The 15,010-nt window shown below is 46.0% G+C and overlaps 1 protein-coding gene across 1 annotated transcript; it reads right to left on the reverse strand.

Moving 5' to 3' along the window:
* Window positions 1-2,182: 2,182 nt before the first annotated feature.
* lmtk3 (lemur tyrosine kinase 3) lies at window positions 2,183-13,668 on the reverse strand. The gene is given in 10 exon segments (XM_070440421.1): window positions 2,183-2,563; window positions 3,395-3,479; window positions 3,621-3,964; window positions 4,133-4,266; window positions 4,542-4,696; window positions 4,845-11,539; window positions 11,872-12,019; window positions 12,437-12,562; window positions 13,304-13,388; window positions 13,508-13,668. Coding segments are annotated over 10 exon segments (8,067 nt in total). The 3' UTR covers window positions 2,183-2,429.
* Between the last annotated feature and the right edge of the window lie 1,342 nt (window positions 13,669-15,010).

The raw sequence follows: 15,010 nt of genomic DNA on the forward strand, positions 1-15,010 counted from the left end.
ATAATAATTTGTTCTTAACTGACTTGCCTAGTTAAATAAAGGTTGAATCAAAAACATTTTTAAAGCTGGCCTCGCTGGATAACCGTGGCTATAACAGCAGTTAGCTAGCTAAGTCTAGCTAGTTAAATAACAGGGAAACGTTCGCAAGTTAGCTGAAATTATACGGCACAAACTTATGAGAACTTACCTTCGGAGTTCGAAACTCCTACCGTCAAAAGAAACCCTACAAATCCAACAACTTTCGAAATGCGTTCGACGTTAAAAATGTTTGCTTGCGCTATCAACGTCGCCTCTATAGCGAGTCGCAGACGAAAGGCATCACCATAAATAATCCAATGGGTGGTCAGAGGTTTGTAAAATTGAGCCTTGAGCAAGGCTTTATGGGAATTGCTGTTTTTATCCGTAGTATAGGCCAGTATCAGACCTGGACAAATGTGAATGGTCTTTATCACACTCATATTTCCAGTCTTAATACTTTATATATTTAATGGCTAGTCATTCCGTGTTTTACTTTGGGTAGAGTATTTTGGAGATGAGTTATTCACCCTATCCTTGACCGTCCTTTGTCCCAATTTCATAATAAGCATCAGGCCCCCAAAACCAGAGATGGGGGGTGGGAAATAAGATTAGCTATTGATATGCAACATCCCTTGAGCCATCCATTGTTAGCTACATAATACAGTAGTTTGATCCTTCATTGCAGAAAAAATGCAATAAAGCATCTAGAGAAGACCTACTGTTTGAACACCAGTCCAGTCTCCTTTGACAGCAAAATGAATACTCTGACTTAATAATATAAGACAGTACAATTTATTTTCATCAAACAGTTCAATAAATGTTTCACAGTTTTTATGTTGTTTTTATTTCCCCTGGTTTTATACAGTATCCCATGAAACCCATTCTTTAAACAATACAGGTTTTATGTTGTTTTTATTTCCCCTGGTTTTATACAGTATCCCATGAAACCCATTCTTTAAACAATACAGGTTTTAAACGGATGTTGAAACAGACTAAACAAAGGGACTAGTTGGAGCTTGACTGCATGATGGGTTGCTATTAGTAGAAAATGAATGTAAATCAACAAATACATTAACTTTTGGAGATATTTACCGATGAGAAGCTTCCATTTTATCATGCTAAGATACATCAATTGTCCTCAAACAAAGTAAAATTATGACAAGACAACTATACATTGAATCATATTAGAAAATAATGAAACATGTTATATATATATATATATATTAGAGCAGGGTTTTCCAAACTCAGTCCTGGGGCCCCACTTGGGTGCACGTTTTGATCTTTTCCCTAGCACTACACAGCTGATTAAAATAATCAAAGCTTGATGATGAGTTGGTTATTTGAATCAATTGTGTAGTGCTAGGGCAAAAACCAAAACATGCACGCAGAGGGTGGCCCCAGGACAGAGTTTGGGAAATCCTGCTGAGGACACAAGTTAAAGACACAAGTTAAGCACAGAATGGCAGTTATAAAGACATGAAATTATACAAAATATTTTTTGGGGTTGGGGAAAATATCTTGCTTTATTTGTTATGAAGAATAATTAAATCGAGAAGCTATTACTTAGATGCATTTTGTCCCAAACAATTCTGAGAGATAAATGAATTGCAACAAAATAATTAAACAATATTTACAAAGCATGGAAATCATTTAAAAATAAATAATGAATAAATTAAATAAATAATAGCTAGAGATAGTCTTTTAGAATAAAAGTATATAGAAACTTAGCTTGTTTTCATCTTTTCGTGCAGTCTAAGAATACATCTAAATTAAACAGCTTTGAAATTATATTGTATACACTTGTATCACTATCTTTGTACAAATGTTGAATGAGTACTCTCAAATACAGGAGTTAAGATTGTTTTCTGGCCCCAACTGCTGCCTACAAGTATGACTGACTGCAATGAAAATCGTTTTTACAAAGTTAAGATTTCAATCCAAGCTTACACATAGACAGATACATGACTAAAAGAAAGRGCATCCCCCAGTACATACTGGGTAAAGACAACCGAAAGAAGCAGGTAAAGAGAAGGTAAGCTGGTACACAATGACTCCCATTGCATAGCCGTCAAATTCGTTTCAGATTTTACAAAGCTCCAGARTCTTCTTCGCCTAGGACAAACTGCCTTTGCCATCAACCACTTCCAGCCAGTGTCTATAAATCGACCCTAGGATACAGTGGCAAAGGGAGGAGTTATTATATCAACAACCTTTCTCGTACAAGGACTGGTAGCTGGTTAAACCTGGAATGTGTCCAGCTTTTAGAACGGGAGTCTTTTCTTTCCGTTGCCTGATCGATAAAAAAATAGCCTCTGAGAATGGTTATGGTTGGAGGGGAATCCACTGGCCASTCTCAGAAGGTTCCTGTTCTGAGGGTTACAGAACAYCTCAGAGGATTCCGGAACCCTGCCTCACACCAAGTGGGGGTCATCGGCTGGGCTGACGGTAAAACGCGAGGATGTCACTGGGTTGGCCCCCACGGGCGACCTCGGTTTGACTGACAAGTCCCCTTTTCTTTTGGAGTCTTTGCCTTTGCTGTTTGCTCCTGGTAGAAAGACAGGAGCATGGTGTAAGTAAGGGAATTAAGGAATTACTATACTACAACTATGCCATACACAAACATACTGTACTASGGTTGGAGTAAATACTATTTGAATTCAGGGGATACATTCTAACACATTTCATGAAATCGAATTGACCCCTGTGGCACAAGACATAAACAAAAGCATACAACTGTAAATGTTATTAAAAAAATATATGTACGATAAAAACATTACACAAATGGTATATCATTAGTTAATATACTCTATACYTGTGTACAAACATCCTCTTGTAGAACCGAAGCACAAAAAGGCCCACACTCCCAAGTTAAAAATAAACTTTCTCTCCTTGCAAAGCTTTGAACTGTTCAACTCTGCAGGCTGACAGAGATCATGAAAGTAGATTATTTTGGTGTTGATGCTTTTCTATATACAGTCTATTCAAAACACCCAGAGGGGATCAGCCAAAACTCTCATTATTCTGTGAAATGAAGCGATCAGTGGGAGAGACTGAGAGCGGACGGCTTCTGGAGATAGGGTGGAAAACACATCTTAGACGTGCATTGTTGAGCACCAGATTTATGTCCCCACTCCATTCCCCATGTCACAGCGTGTGGGGGATAATTACAAGAGATACATTTTGGGGGTGCATATTTAGAAAAGGGGTTGGTGTGAGAGGTTCTCAATTTCAGTGAGTGGGGATCAGATGGGAGCTGTCCAATGCTTGTTATTCTAGTGATTTTATCAAAAGCTTTCTATTGGCTCTGAGAAGGGAATGATGTACAGGACCGTTATATGGTTTCTAATAGCAACATGCATGCATACGTAGTACGTACCATGTAAATCAAATTTAGTGCTTTTGTTAGGAGCTGGAGCTGGACTGGTYCGGGTGGAACTACTCAGCTCACTGGTTGGAGTTTCCTGTTTCAGAAACAGAGAGGAAGAGTCAGGGACTGAAAAGGAGCAGAGACAGTACATGTACATCCAATATAGTGAAAGTGTTAAAAGCCCAAGAGTAACATGGGACTCAATATATGAAGGGGGGAAAAACTAAACAAACACCTGATCAAAGAGATAGACAGTGACATCATCAAAAAAGGACACGTTTCTCCCTCTGTCTTTCTCTTTGTCTATCGGTTCCCTTGGTGACTTCAGCAGACTCCTGAGCCCCACCCTTTTGCCAACYTCTGTTTCCGTGACAACAATCACCCTCCTGGAGCCTTCGTCTTCCTGRTCTTCTTCCTCATCCTCATCGGGGTCACTTCCTGGGGACGCACCCCTCCGTCTCCCACTCCTGTCTCGGTGTAGCCTGCCCTCTCTGAACCCTCCCTTGGGACTGGAGGAGAGAGGGAGAGCAAGAGGGAGAGGAGGGAGGGAGAGGGAGAGAGACAGGCGAGCCAGTTTGGCTGTGAAATAAAAGAGAGGAATAGATAAAGTCAGACATGAAAGATGATGTCAGAAAGCACCAATCTATCCATTAGAACATGTCATTTACACACCTGCAGAGTGGGAGAATGTGAACAATGCTGCATCCTATTCATACACATTTCACACACAAAAAAGTCTGGAGGTACCTTTCATTGCTTGGTTTGCCACAGYCTGAGGGGGTGTAACTTCTGGCTGCTGGATCACAGTCAGTGGTTCACTGTCAGTCGCATCAGACTCACTCTGGGGTTCAGAATTGGGTTCGGTGTCCGGCTCCTCTTCGCTAAGAACAGAAAAAAAGATATCTTCTTTTATTATCTGTCTGCCTGCCATCATTCAACACAACAGTTTGATAAATCTCAAAATACATAGAGGGCAGTGGAGGTTACTGAGGGGAGGACAACTCATGACAATGGATGAAACGGAGCCAATGGATTGGCATCAAACCATGTGTTTGATGTATTTGATGACATTCCACCGATTCTGTTCCATCCATTACCACAAGCCCCTCCTCCCCAATTAAGGTGCCACCAACCTCCTGTGATAGAGAGAGCATACCTTCCTACATCCTTCACACTGACTGTGTCTCCGCCCCCATCGAAGGGCTGGTCCCCCCATGGGCGGAGAATGACGCTGTCGCTCACTGTCGCCCCCCGGAGGACGTTCGTTTTAACATTCTCACAGAGAGAGAACTGCAGTCTCTCCTCACACACCTGAAGAAAGGGAAACAMAAGAAGATAYTAGGMGTATGAATGTTTAAACATATTCAGGAWAATGGATATTGTAAATTGTGTAGGCTTATACTTTCATACATCTACAAAGTTGTGCAACTTGGGGTTAAAATGCAAGGCTAATGCTCACCTGCATCATTAGGCCATTTTTAGTGGGCATCTTGGAAAGRGACCTCTGGTCRTTGGAGTCAGGAGAATGACATGGTGAAAMGGCTGATGGGAACTGTAGTTCACYCCTCTCCRCCTGAGGTGAAAGTTTAGCCCCAGTTGGGATGTCCTGGACCGCCGATGGAACCGACCTGYCCAGCCAGTCAGCGCTCTCAGAGATTCCGTCAACTTCCTCTTTCAGTTCCACTCTCCTCTTCCCCTCAGGCATGGAGGTCCCACAGGTCTCTTCACCTTTATCGCTCTCTCCAGAACCCTTAGTTTTCTGCTCAGGCATCTTCTTCATAGACTCCAACAGCTCCAGATTCCCRAGGAAGAGGTCACCCAGGGTGTCCTCCTCATCCCCAGATATGCAGCACAGCTGCTCCAGTTTCTCAAAATCTTCCAGAGGCTCCTCYTCCAAATCCTTCCACTCAGAGATCAACAGCTCTGGGATGGTGTTGAGGGGACTCTGGGGGAATGACGGGAGTGTGGTGGAGGTGGTGGTTGTGTTTTTCTGGGACAGGTTATTTCTGTCKTCCTCGGACATGTTTGATGTAAGGRGGCTCTGGTTCTGGCTMTCACCTGAGAATAATGGAAGTGTTGGATGTACAGGTGAAAGGTCGAGGTTTGCAGAGATCCCTCTGCTGTGGGTTGTYGTGGGTGGTAAGGGGGGRGGCTCTMGGATYTCAGTGTGAGGAGMGGGGMSSATTMTTGGGTCTCTCTCAGCACTGGTAATGAAATCTGAGCCTAAATAATCAAGGTTTATAAGACCGCGATCGTCGTCTATTTCTATGACAGAAGGTGGGGGACTAGGAAAAGAATCATCTAAACTCTGCAACCTGTCTTCTTGCATATCAAGATCTATACTAGGAGGAGGGCTGGGAAAGTCTACAGAACTGAACTGAAAGTTGTCTCCTTGTGAACCAGACAGATCTGTACAAGAGGCTATATCCTCCAAGTCATTATCATTGGGATAAGACACCGGGTCACATAGAAGAGATATGTCTKTCAAATCCTCACCTGTGTTTACAATGTCTACTCCCCCTTCTRTGTCCTCKCCCACAAGCTGGCGAGTAGAGTCAGCTTCTTCAATGCGTATGCTTGGCTCAATATGTTGTAATCCTGACAAATCTACCTGTGGTACTCCAGTGAGGCAGATAGATACACCCAAATATATACTCTTTACTGTGGGAGCAAGATGGTTGTCTAATTCAAAGTCCTGTTCTTTTTCTATGTTATTTTCAGCCATTGCCCCTTCTTCCATTTGGARTTCACTGAGATGATTCAACCTGTTGAAGTTCTGATTTCCCTCATCTTGAGCAATGTTTCCATCCAAGTCYTTTAGAAGAGATGCAGTTTGACTTTCACTGTCTCCACCCGTCTCAGTGAGTGACCTGAACTGCCTCCCTCTTGCAAAGGTCTCATGCTCTGGGATTTCTCGGTTTTCCACCTCAACCACTAGCTGAWCACCTTCAACATTTTGCTCATCATTATCGTCAAACCTATCTMGATTTTCTATATTTTCCTCTTGCTGTACATCAAGTGCCTGGGATAGTTGGCTGTCAATGCTACTGGAGAGAGCCTGTTTCTGGGACAACTCTCCCTTTATTTCCAGGTAGGCTACCCGTCCCTGCCTCTCGTCATTAGAAGTATCTTCACTATCTTGGAGGACYGCTGGATGAGGCTCACTCCCCGCCAGTTCATCGTTCTCCTCAGCCTCCCAGAATTCCCGGCCTACCACCAGCTGCTCCCTCTCCTCCCAGGTCTTTCCGAACGCTGAGAAGAATTCCAATCCGAGTTCAGCTTCCTGGWTTCTGTTCTCCGGCGAGGCCCACTGGTCGTTCTCCGATGGCCACAGGTGCAGGTCTCCCTGCTGGAAACGGTGACAGTCGAACTCGCCCCTCACCACTCCTCCCCCTCTCCCCTCCCCCTCCTCCAGAGTGTTCCACAGCTCTTTAGCCTTCAACTCCAGATCCTCAGGCGACTCCCTGTCCACAGTCTCAGCAGACCCATCCCTGCTCAAAGACCCACTCTGGCTCCCCGTCACTGGTCCTCTTTGAGGAGATTTCTCCTTCATGGCATTACACAGCTCTCCAGCGGCAAGCTGTTTCCCTGTCTCTGATTTGGCCTTGGCCCTCTCGTCTTCGCTTTCCTCTGAGTAACACAAGTTTCTCAGGCCAAGCTCATTGGCGTCGGTGTGTTGAATCTCCAGACCTTGCCCATCTTCTCTTTCAGACCCCTCAGTGTCCCCCTCGGCCCAAAAAGAAGAGGCCAGTTTGCTCTCTTCGTCATTGGTGCTCTCTCCGTCGTTGGGATCCAGTACTACTGGAATATCTTCACTGAGTTTGACCTCGCTGGTTTGAATACCGTAGAACCTAGATAGCCTGGATTCTCTGTTATCATGGTCMCCATGTAACGCCGTCACTGGTTCCGTAGTGTCTTTCATGGAATTATCATTTTCTCTCTCTTCAATACCTGGGAGTTCTTCATTCTCAAGTTTGTTATCCTTTGTCTGAATGGCAGATATTAATTTCAAACAATCTGTCTTAGTGGTACTATTAGAAGGCAATGTCAAGTCTTTGTCTGTGGAGTCATGGAATCTAAAATCATTCGACTCCACATGAGAAATCACACCTTCTGTGTAATGATTACAAATTTGAGTTCCATCATTGTAAGAGAACRCTTTGAGAGGTGCATCATCTAAATTAGAGAACAGCTTAGCTATAAACTCATTGTTRTCCTTGGTCTGTGAGTTATCAGACAGTAGTCCCGGATGGACTAGGCCTTTTTCATCTGACTCTCCACTCTCATTGTGGAACATTCCAGAATCTTCTCTCTGTTCTGATTCTAACCCTGTTTTATGTTCTACTTCTTTCAGACTGAGYTCYTTCTCCTGAATACTTGACATGTCTTTATATCCARCATCACTGTTTTGAGAGATATCCTGCACATGAGCATTCTGTTCAAGAACTGTCTCCTTTTCCCTCTCAATGTCAATTCCCTTATTTGAAATCCTCTTCAAGGGACTCTTTCCCCCGGTTTCTCCCTCATCCTCTAATTCTGTCTTCTCTTCTATTCCTGTCAGCGTCCCCRTCTCTCCGCCTCGTCCGCTGCCGGGTCTGGTCACGCTCAGTCCATCACTGCCCTTCCTGCTAAGCCCKTCCCCTTCCCAGTCACTGTCAGAGAAGTAGGCGGAGTCTCTGTGGGGGGTTTCTGTCCCCAGCACCCTCCAACCACCTGGTCCTTCACCTCCAACACACGGGTCACCTGGGGTCAGACAGTCGGCTGAACTGGGGGTCAAAMATGAAAGGAATGAGTCTGAGGGGGTCATGGTGGAGAGAGAGAGGTCAGAGGATGGGTCCCAGTCTGGGGTGGTGGGAACGGCTGCAGGGCTCTTTTGACTTGGGTCTGACCTTCCTTRTTGGTTGATCTGTGAATTCTGTTTGTTGATTTGTAAATAGCTTTCAACATTTGGGTTATGTGACTGAGCAGTAGAACAATGTGATGTGTCGTTCTTCATTTGACTGTCACAACCTTTTGAACTCTCTGACCCTTCTTCCTTGTGATCTTTAGATTCAATTTGACATGCTCTATCTGTTTCTGATGTCTCTGTTGTTAAGTCATGTAAAATGTCATCAACAACTTCCTGCTTCTGACATCCTTGCCCTGTATCTCTGACCTCAGCATCACCTTTCATTCTCTCACAATTCCTTTCCKCAACATTATTCTGACCCCTGCTCTCTTTCTCATCTACAMAAATAGYTGACTCATCATCACAGGGTTTCTTTTCAGATTCTTCCACTTCTCCAGTAACACTGTCTTGAGATAAAGACTGAACTTGAGCTTGTCTTGAGAGCTCGACCCTTTCTCTGYCTCTCTGTGTTTCTCTTACAGGTAAGGCTGGACCTTCTGAAACGTCCTCCTCTGTTTTTGTACTGGGGAATGTTTGGTAAAGGAGGAGGCCATTTTTTGGCATTATCTCTGAGAACACAAAGTCACCAGGCTGGGGCTGAGAGTCTGGGTGAGAGTTGGTGTCAGRGGTGGGATCTGTGAGTGAGCTGGGTGAGTCCTTGAGGCAGGTRGTGTGTGTGGGACAGTCCTCTTRCTGTTTGASAGACTGTTTATTTGATCCTATTTGCAGTACTGGYATCTCAGGCCGTATAGTGACCTTTATCTCACTCTTTTTTGCCCGTTTAGTCACTTGGGCGTAAATGGCCTCCGGTGCTACATCGTCTTTGCCTCTGTTTGATGTACGTATGGAACTCTCTGATTGGAAACGGATGGTCTGAGAGGAGTCAGGATCTATGCATATTGACTCGTATTCTGGTGACATTGGAGTGGGTGACTGAGACAAGTCCTCGCAATGCTTGTTGGAGGCGGTTGCATTTTGTCTGGATATGATCTCCGTCAAAAAGGTCTCTGCTGATTGGATCTCCTTCAGGAACTCCTCTCTGGTCATRTGTCCCTTCTCTGTCTCCTTCTCRGTCTCCTGTGACTCCGACTCCTGCCTCCCCACTGTGATTTCGGAGAGGAGGGATCGGGATCTCCTCATGCCCCTGGAGTATGCCTCCTCGGCCTCAGCYTAGGACGGGAGGCCSGGGGCGCAGGTGTAGGTGTAGAGACGCGATRGGGAGCCAGGAGGGTGGAGGAACTTCACCGGATCTCTCTCCATGCCTGCATCCATCCTTCCTGTGTTTGTGATCTCAGTGAGGAATAGATCTCTCTGGGTGGAGCCTTTCCTCACCCTTTCCACCTCTGTCCACATCTGTGTGTTTCTGTKTGGCCCCAATGTCTGTTCTGCAGAGCCCAGCTCTGTGACCAGCGACRGGGACCGACGCATCCCCCCTCTCAAGGGCTGGAGGAAGTTCCCTGACCTCTCCCCATCCCTTTTCTTCTCCCGCTCTGTCTCTCCCTCKCARGAGGTCCTCCCCTCCTTGGACTTGGCATCKTTTGACTCTGACACACTAGAGATCTCAGTCAGAAACAGGTGCATGGGGGATWTCTTGGCGTCYGTTACGCTATCCGCCTGCAGTTCCGCGTCCTCCCTCCAGATGGCAGGCAGGATGGTGGCGAGGCGCGACTGGGTCCTCTTCATACCCCTGGAGAAGAGCTCGGCTGTGGCCGGATCCGCATCCTCTGACAAACTAGAYGTCGGGACGGTTGTCCCTCCCCCACTGGYTTTCTCAGGGGACATAAAGGGGGAGTCATCCTCATCTGAATAGYTGGGACTGGAGGATGAGTGCCTCTCAATTCTGGGGACCCCGGACTCYGAGTGGGAGATGTTGCGGTAAACAGGGCGAAATACGTTCTGGCGTCGTATTGGAGAGTCAAAGTKTTTTGAGRGGAAATMGGATGTTCCCTTTGTGTTGTGCAAGGATGCTGTGRGCCGTACACCACCTTGTRGGTCTGAGTAGTCACAGGATAGTGGGTCTCTTTGAGAGTACATCTGGGGCTTACTGTATCTGGAGTAGCTACCTACACCATAGCTGTAATACAGGCCCCTTTGGGGCTTGTAGTGGGGTGGGAGAGGGGGAGGACATGTTTGGGGAGTGGGGTAGATGGGGTGGCTGGACTGGGGTAGGGAGGGGGAGAGTGACGGGGAGGGGGGCATGGTCTGACGAGGACGTTGGAACCCTAAGTGATCATATGATGATGGCAGGCAGCTGCCCATCAGAGGGTCCATCGTTTCTATCTTACCACTCATGGAATAGTGACCCAGCCCAAGCCCTACTCGGTGGTAGCCCAACGGAGGCGCAGGGAGGGGGCGCGAGTGGAGGTGGTTGCCRGAMGAGGTTGACATAGAACGTGGCTTGGGAGGCAGGACAGGGGCCTGAGAACCAGTGGATGACCTAKTGTCTCCTTCACCCCCCTCCTCCTCKTCATCATCTCCTAAATCCACCACAGAGAAGTCAGTCACCCTACTGGAGGTGTCTTTGAACTCTGCCACCCCAGTGTTGGGGACCCTTAGCTGGARCTCGCTGGATCGGACGGTCTGGATGGATTTCCCACCTCGCCCAGTGTACTCCTCATCAGAACTGTACGGCGCACGTTCTTTGCCCAGCATTCCGCTGCGTATCTCCACTAGCTCCAGATCTCCAGGACYSAAKGAGTCAGAACGGAAAGAGTGCGCTTTCSCTTTAAGAGATGGGGACTTATCRTGAGGGGTGTGCTCCTCCAATCGGATGAAGTACTCGCTGGCGAGGGAGGGGCTACGTGCACTTATCACAGGMACAACAGTGGGTGTGTCRAGMGATTGTCTGTGGGAGGYGTTGACCGTCGGGATTGGCTGGGGAGGAGGAAGTGYTTGGTAGCCCCGCCTCGCATGGGCCTTCTCCCAGAAGTACTCAAAATTTAACCCTTTACTGGTCTCCGTGACTGTCAGGATGTCATCGAGTTCTGTGGAGGATGGGGTGATGCAGTTCCCCACGGSMTCCAGTAGAGGGTAGGAGTTCCCCCTGTAATCCTTCCCATACTCCCTCTCTCTCTGTCGTTCACTCGCTGCAGCCTGGAAGGCCGGAGGACGGAGAGAATCCCACCGTCTCTCAAATGACTCATCGCTCTCTCCTCTTCTTCCTCTCCCTTCCTCATACTCCTCGTCCTCATCCTCCTCGTCCTCTCCCACACCTCCTTCGGAAATCCCTCGCTCAGCGGCCAGAAGGAGGAGAGGAGGAGAAATACCTCAGCGATGGAGGGGCGTTGGGAAGGGGGGAGCCAACAGAACTGCATGATCTCATACCTGGAAGAGGAAAGACAGGAAAGACAAACACAAAGATAAGGGGTTTGGAAATGACGCAGACAATTACATTGATGGAAGCTACAACTATCTGCAATATTAAAGCTGATCTACCTCCACCCCAAAAAGAGAAGGTTTGAGGGGATCATATATTAGCTTTGACCTTAATGATCTATTGACAAAGTAGGCCTTTAAAGTAACACATCTGTAATTGACTACTTTCTTCATCAAATGCAGATATCTTAGAGAACCAAAAGTCAAGAAATGGCCCACTGACCAGTAGTCAGCGTGGGAGAGTTTGAGCCGTGGCTGGGCCAGGGTGATCTGTCTCTCTTGATGACGAAGGTCAACACTTCCTCATCACTCAGGTGCCTGTGAGGCTGAGAACCAAACTCAAACAGCTCCCAGATCACCACCCCAGAGACCTGGGAGAAAAGGAAGAGAGAGGGGAGAGAAATGGGAGAGAGTGGGGGGAGAGGGGAGAGAAGTGGAGAGAGAGGAAGAGAAATGAGAGAGAGGGAGAGGGGGAAGTTGGGGAGAGAGGGGAGAGTGGGGAGGGGAGGTGGAGAGAGAGGGAGAGAAGTGGGAGAGAGAAGGGGAGAGAGGGAGAGTGGAGAGAGAGGGAGGAGAGGGGAGAGAAGTGGGATAAAGAGGGGAAAAGAGAGGGGAGGGGGATGTGGGATAAAGAGGGGAAAGAGAGAGGGAGATACACAATAGGAGTAGAGAGAGAGCGTTTGAGAAGTAGAGAAAGTAATTCAAATTAGATAGAAATACAGAAATACGCTTATTGAAATATTCAGTTGTTTATTTGTCCGTTTTAGAGGCAGGTTGTGTTATGGTACGTACCACAGATTGCTGGTCTTGGTCTGGTCAGTGACGATCAGAGATCCTCTGTACTCCTCCAGCAGCTCTGGCGCTATCCACCTCAGGGGAATCCACAGCTTGTCTGATGTTAGGTAATAGTCATCCTACACAGATAAACACACACAGAGGGATGCATGGACTTGAAGATAAGCCATTTGGGACATCCAATATGTTAGGGATAATCAACAAGGGGCTATGTGTTCTCTGGAAGATAATGAACCCCCTGGAAGGTGTGTTCCATGACACTCTAAAGGAGCGGAACTGACCTTCCACAGAGTTGCATTATTTTGCAGAGAACGCATAGAGCCCCGAGTTGATTATCCCTTTTATATCATGCCTATAATTTAAAACATTTATAGCTAGAAATGTGTTCATTTGCAGGAAGAAAAAGTGTTCAACATCCACTGAAGTATCCACTGAAGTACCAAGTTGACTATATAGAGACAGTAGTTGCCATAGTAACCAAACAAACAGACTTGCTAGTTTAGCTAACCAAATTTGAGTCCTAGCTTGCTATTATGAAAATCGAATCCAACAATGCCAATAATGTTTTCAACTTTTGCTTTCAAATGCAGCTCAAGCATAGAGCATGTAATAACTATACCCATTGAATTCTATCGTGCAAATATACTGTGGATTATAGGGAAAGAATGCCCTCTCTAGAATGCCCTACAAGCCAATCAGAAACGATTATTCATCAATGCCATGGTATAAAGGGGTATAACTTGTCTACAGATTGTGGTGGTTCAAGCAAAGTACATAGGTAAGCACACACACACACACACACACACGCCCACACACACACACACACACACACACACACACACGCCCACACACAAACATACCTTGTAGTGGTTGTGAGACAGCCCATAGTCTCCGATTCTGACAGTGAGGTCAGAGGTAAGGAGACAGTTCCTCAAAGCCAGATCACTGGAGAGAAAACAATCATAATCCCTTTACTATCAATCACTCAATTACCAACCAATCAATCACTGGAGCTATTGGAACCCCACTGGKGCCAGAGAGAGCCAGGATATGACCTCACAGACCTGTGGATGTAGTTYTTCTCGTGGAGGTGCAGCAGGCCAGAGGTGATTTCAAACGCCATCCTCTGCAGGGTCAGCATTTCCCGGGTCAGAAGGTCAGGGGTCATCCCATCTGACTTCCTCTGGGCTCTCAGGTACCTCTTCAGGTCACCCTGGTAACACATCACAAATATAATNTCAGGGGTCATCCCATCTGACTTCCTCTGGGCTCTCAGGTACCTCTTCAGGTCACCCTGGTAACACATCACAAATATAATACATTTATTACACCATCAATGAGTGTTACCAATATCATTAATTTATTACACCATCAATGAGCATTACCAATATCATGTACAGTATGTGATACTTAAAACAATCAGAAGAACAATTAACATAGTTTATGACTTTGACCAGACATATTGAGCTATAAATCAAGTACATTTGTACATTTATACTGGAGAAATACCCTCTCCTAAGTGTTTTCCTGAACCTGAAGGTCCTCAAAAGCAGAAGGGGAATTGGAAATGAGTTAATATCATTAGAGAGATAGAGGTTGTACTGGTGGTAGGACAGGAGAATAAGATACTTCAAATGATAAAGGGATGTGTGTTTCAATGTACAGAGGATTTATAGTTTATGTTCTTCTGGTAAAGGGCTGCGGTACTGTTTCTCTCCCGTCCCTGGTCGTTAATTGATCTGTTTGAGTCATTGATTGGCCAGAGAGTCCAATCACTTGGGATTTCAGGTCTCAATCGGTCTTTGATTAAAGAGCAAGAATGAAAGCAAACAAACAGAGGCAGCAGGTGTTGAGTGTTGGAGCTGGAAACGACTGGCATAACATTATACTACAAAAGGTATATCTAAGTGTGAAACGTCACCAAGTATTTACATGGTTATTTGATGGGGGAAAAGGAAACTAACCAAACATATGTTTCCATGTACGGAAGCTATAGTCTGGTGTTTGTCACTTAATTGATCCATTTGAATCCTTTATTGACCAGTAACCAGAGAGTCCAATCAGCTGGTTGCTCAGGTATCAGTCAGTCTCTGATAGAAACACAATGAAACCAAATAATCCTAGAGGAATGGAGTAAATGTATCCATTCCAAAACAAAATGGCCTCTCTTTGGATCTCCTCTACAATGTGCCCTCCTCTTCTTCTCCATCCCATAATAGTAGTAAAAACAACATGGCCCTCACCAACTGACAGAACTCCATGACCAGCAGGAAGGGAATGCTCTCGTTGCATTGGCCCAAACACTGAAGGATGTTGGGATGTTGGAGACTCCTGAAGGCAAGAAAATAGAGAGGGAGAGAGAGGGGGGAGAGAGAGAGGGGAGAGAGAGAGGGGAGAGAGAGAAAGATGATGAAACGAGAGAGGCAATGCAGCAGAGGATATGCAGTTAGAGTGAGCGAGGGAAGATCTGTCTGTTTTCTTTTCGTCTCCACTTTCTCACTAACAAACCCACCTAAGTAAAACATACACAAACAAATGCGCCAGATGTTCTCTCCCCTCTCTTTTCT

Source organism: Salvelinus sp. IW2-2015, unplaced genomic scaffold, assembly GCF_002910315.2.
Source record: "Salvelinus sp. IW2-2015 unplaced genomic scaffold, ASM291031v2 Un_scaffold2531, whole genome shotgun sequence".
Classification (NCBI taxonomy): domain Eukaryota; kingdom Metazoa; phylum Chordata; class Actinopteri; order Salmoniformes; family Salmonidae; genus Salvelinus; species Salvelinus sp. IW2-2015.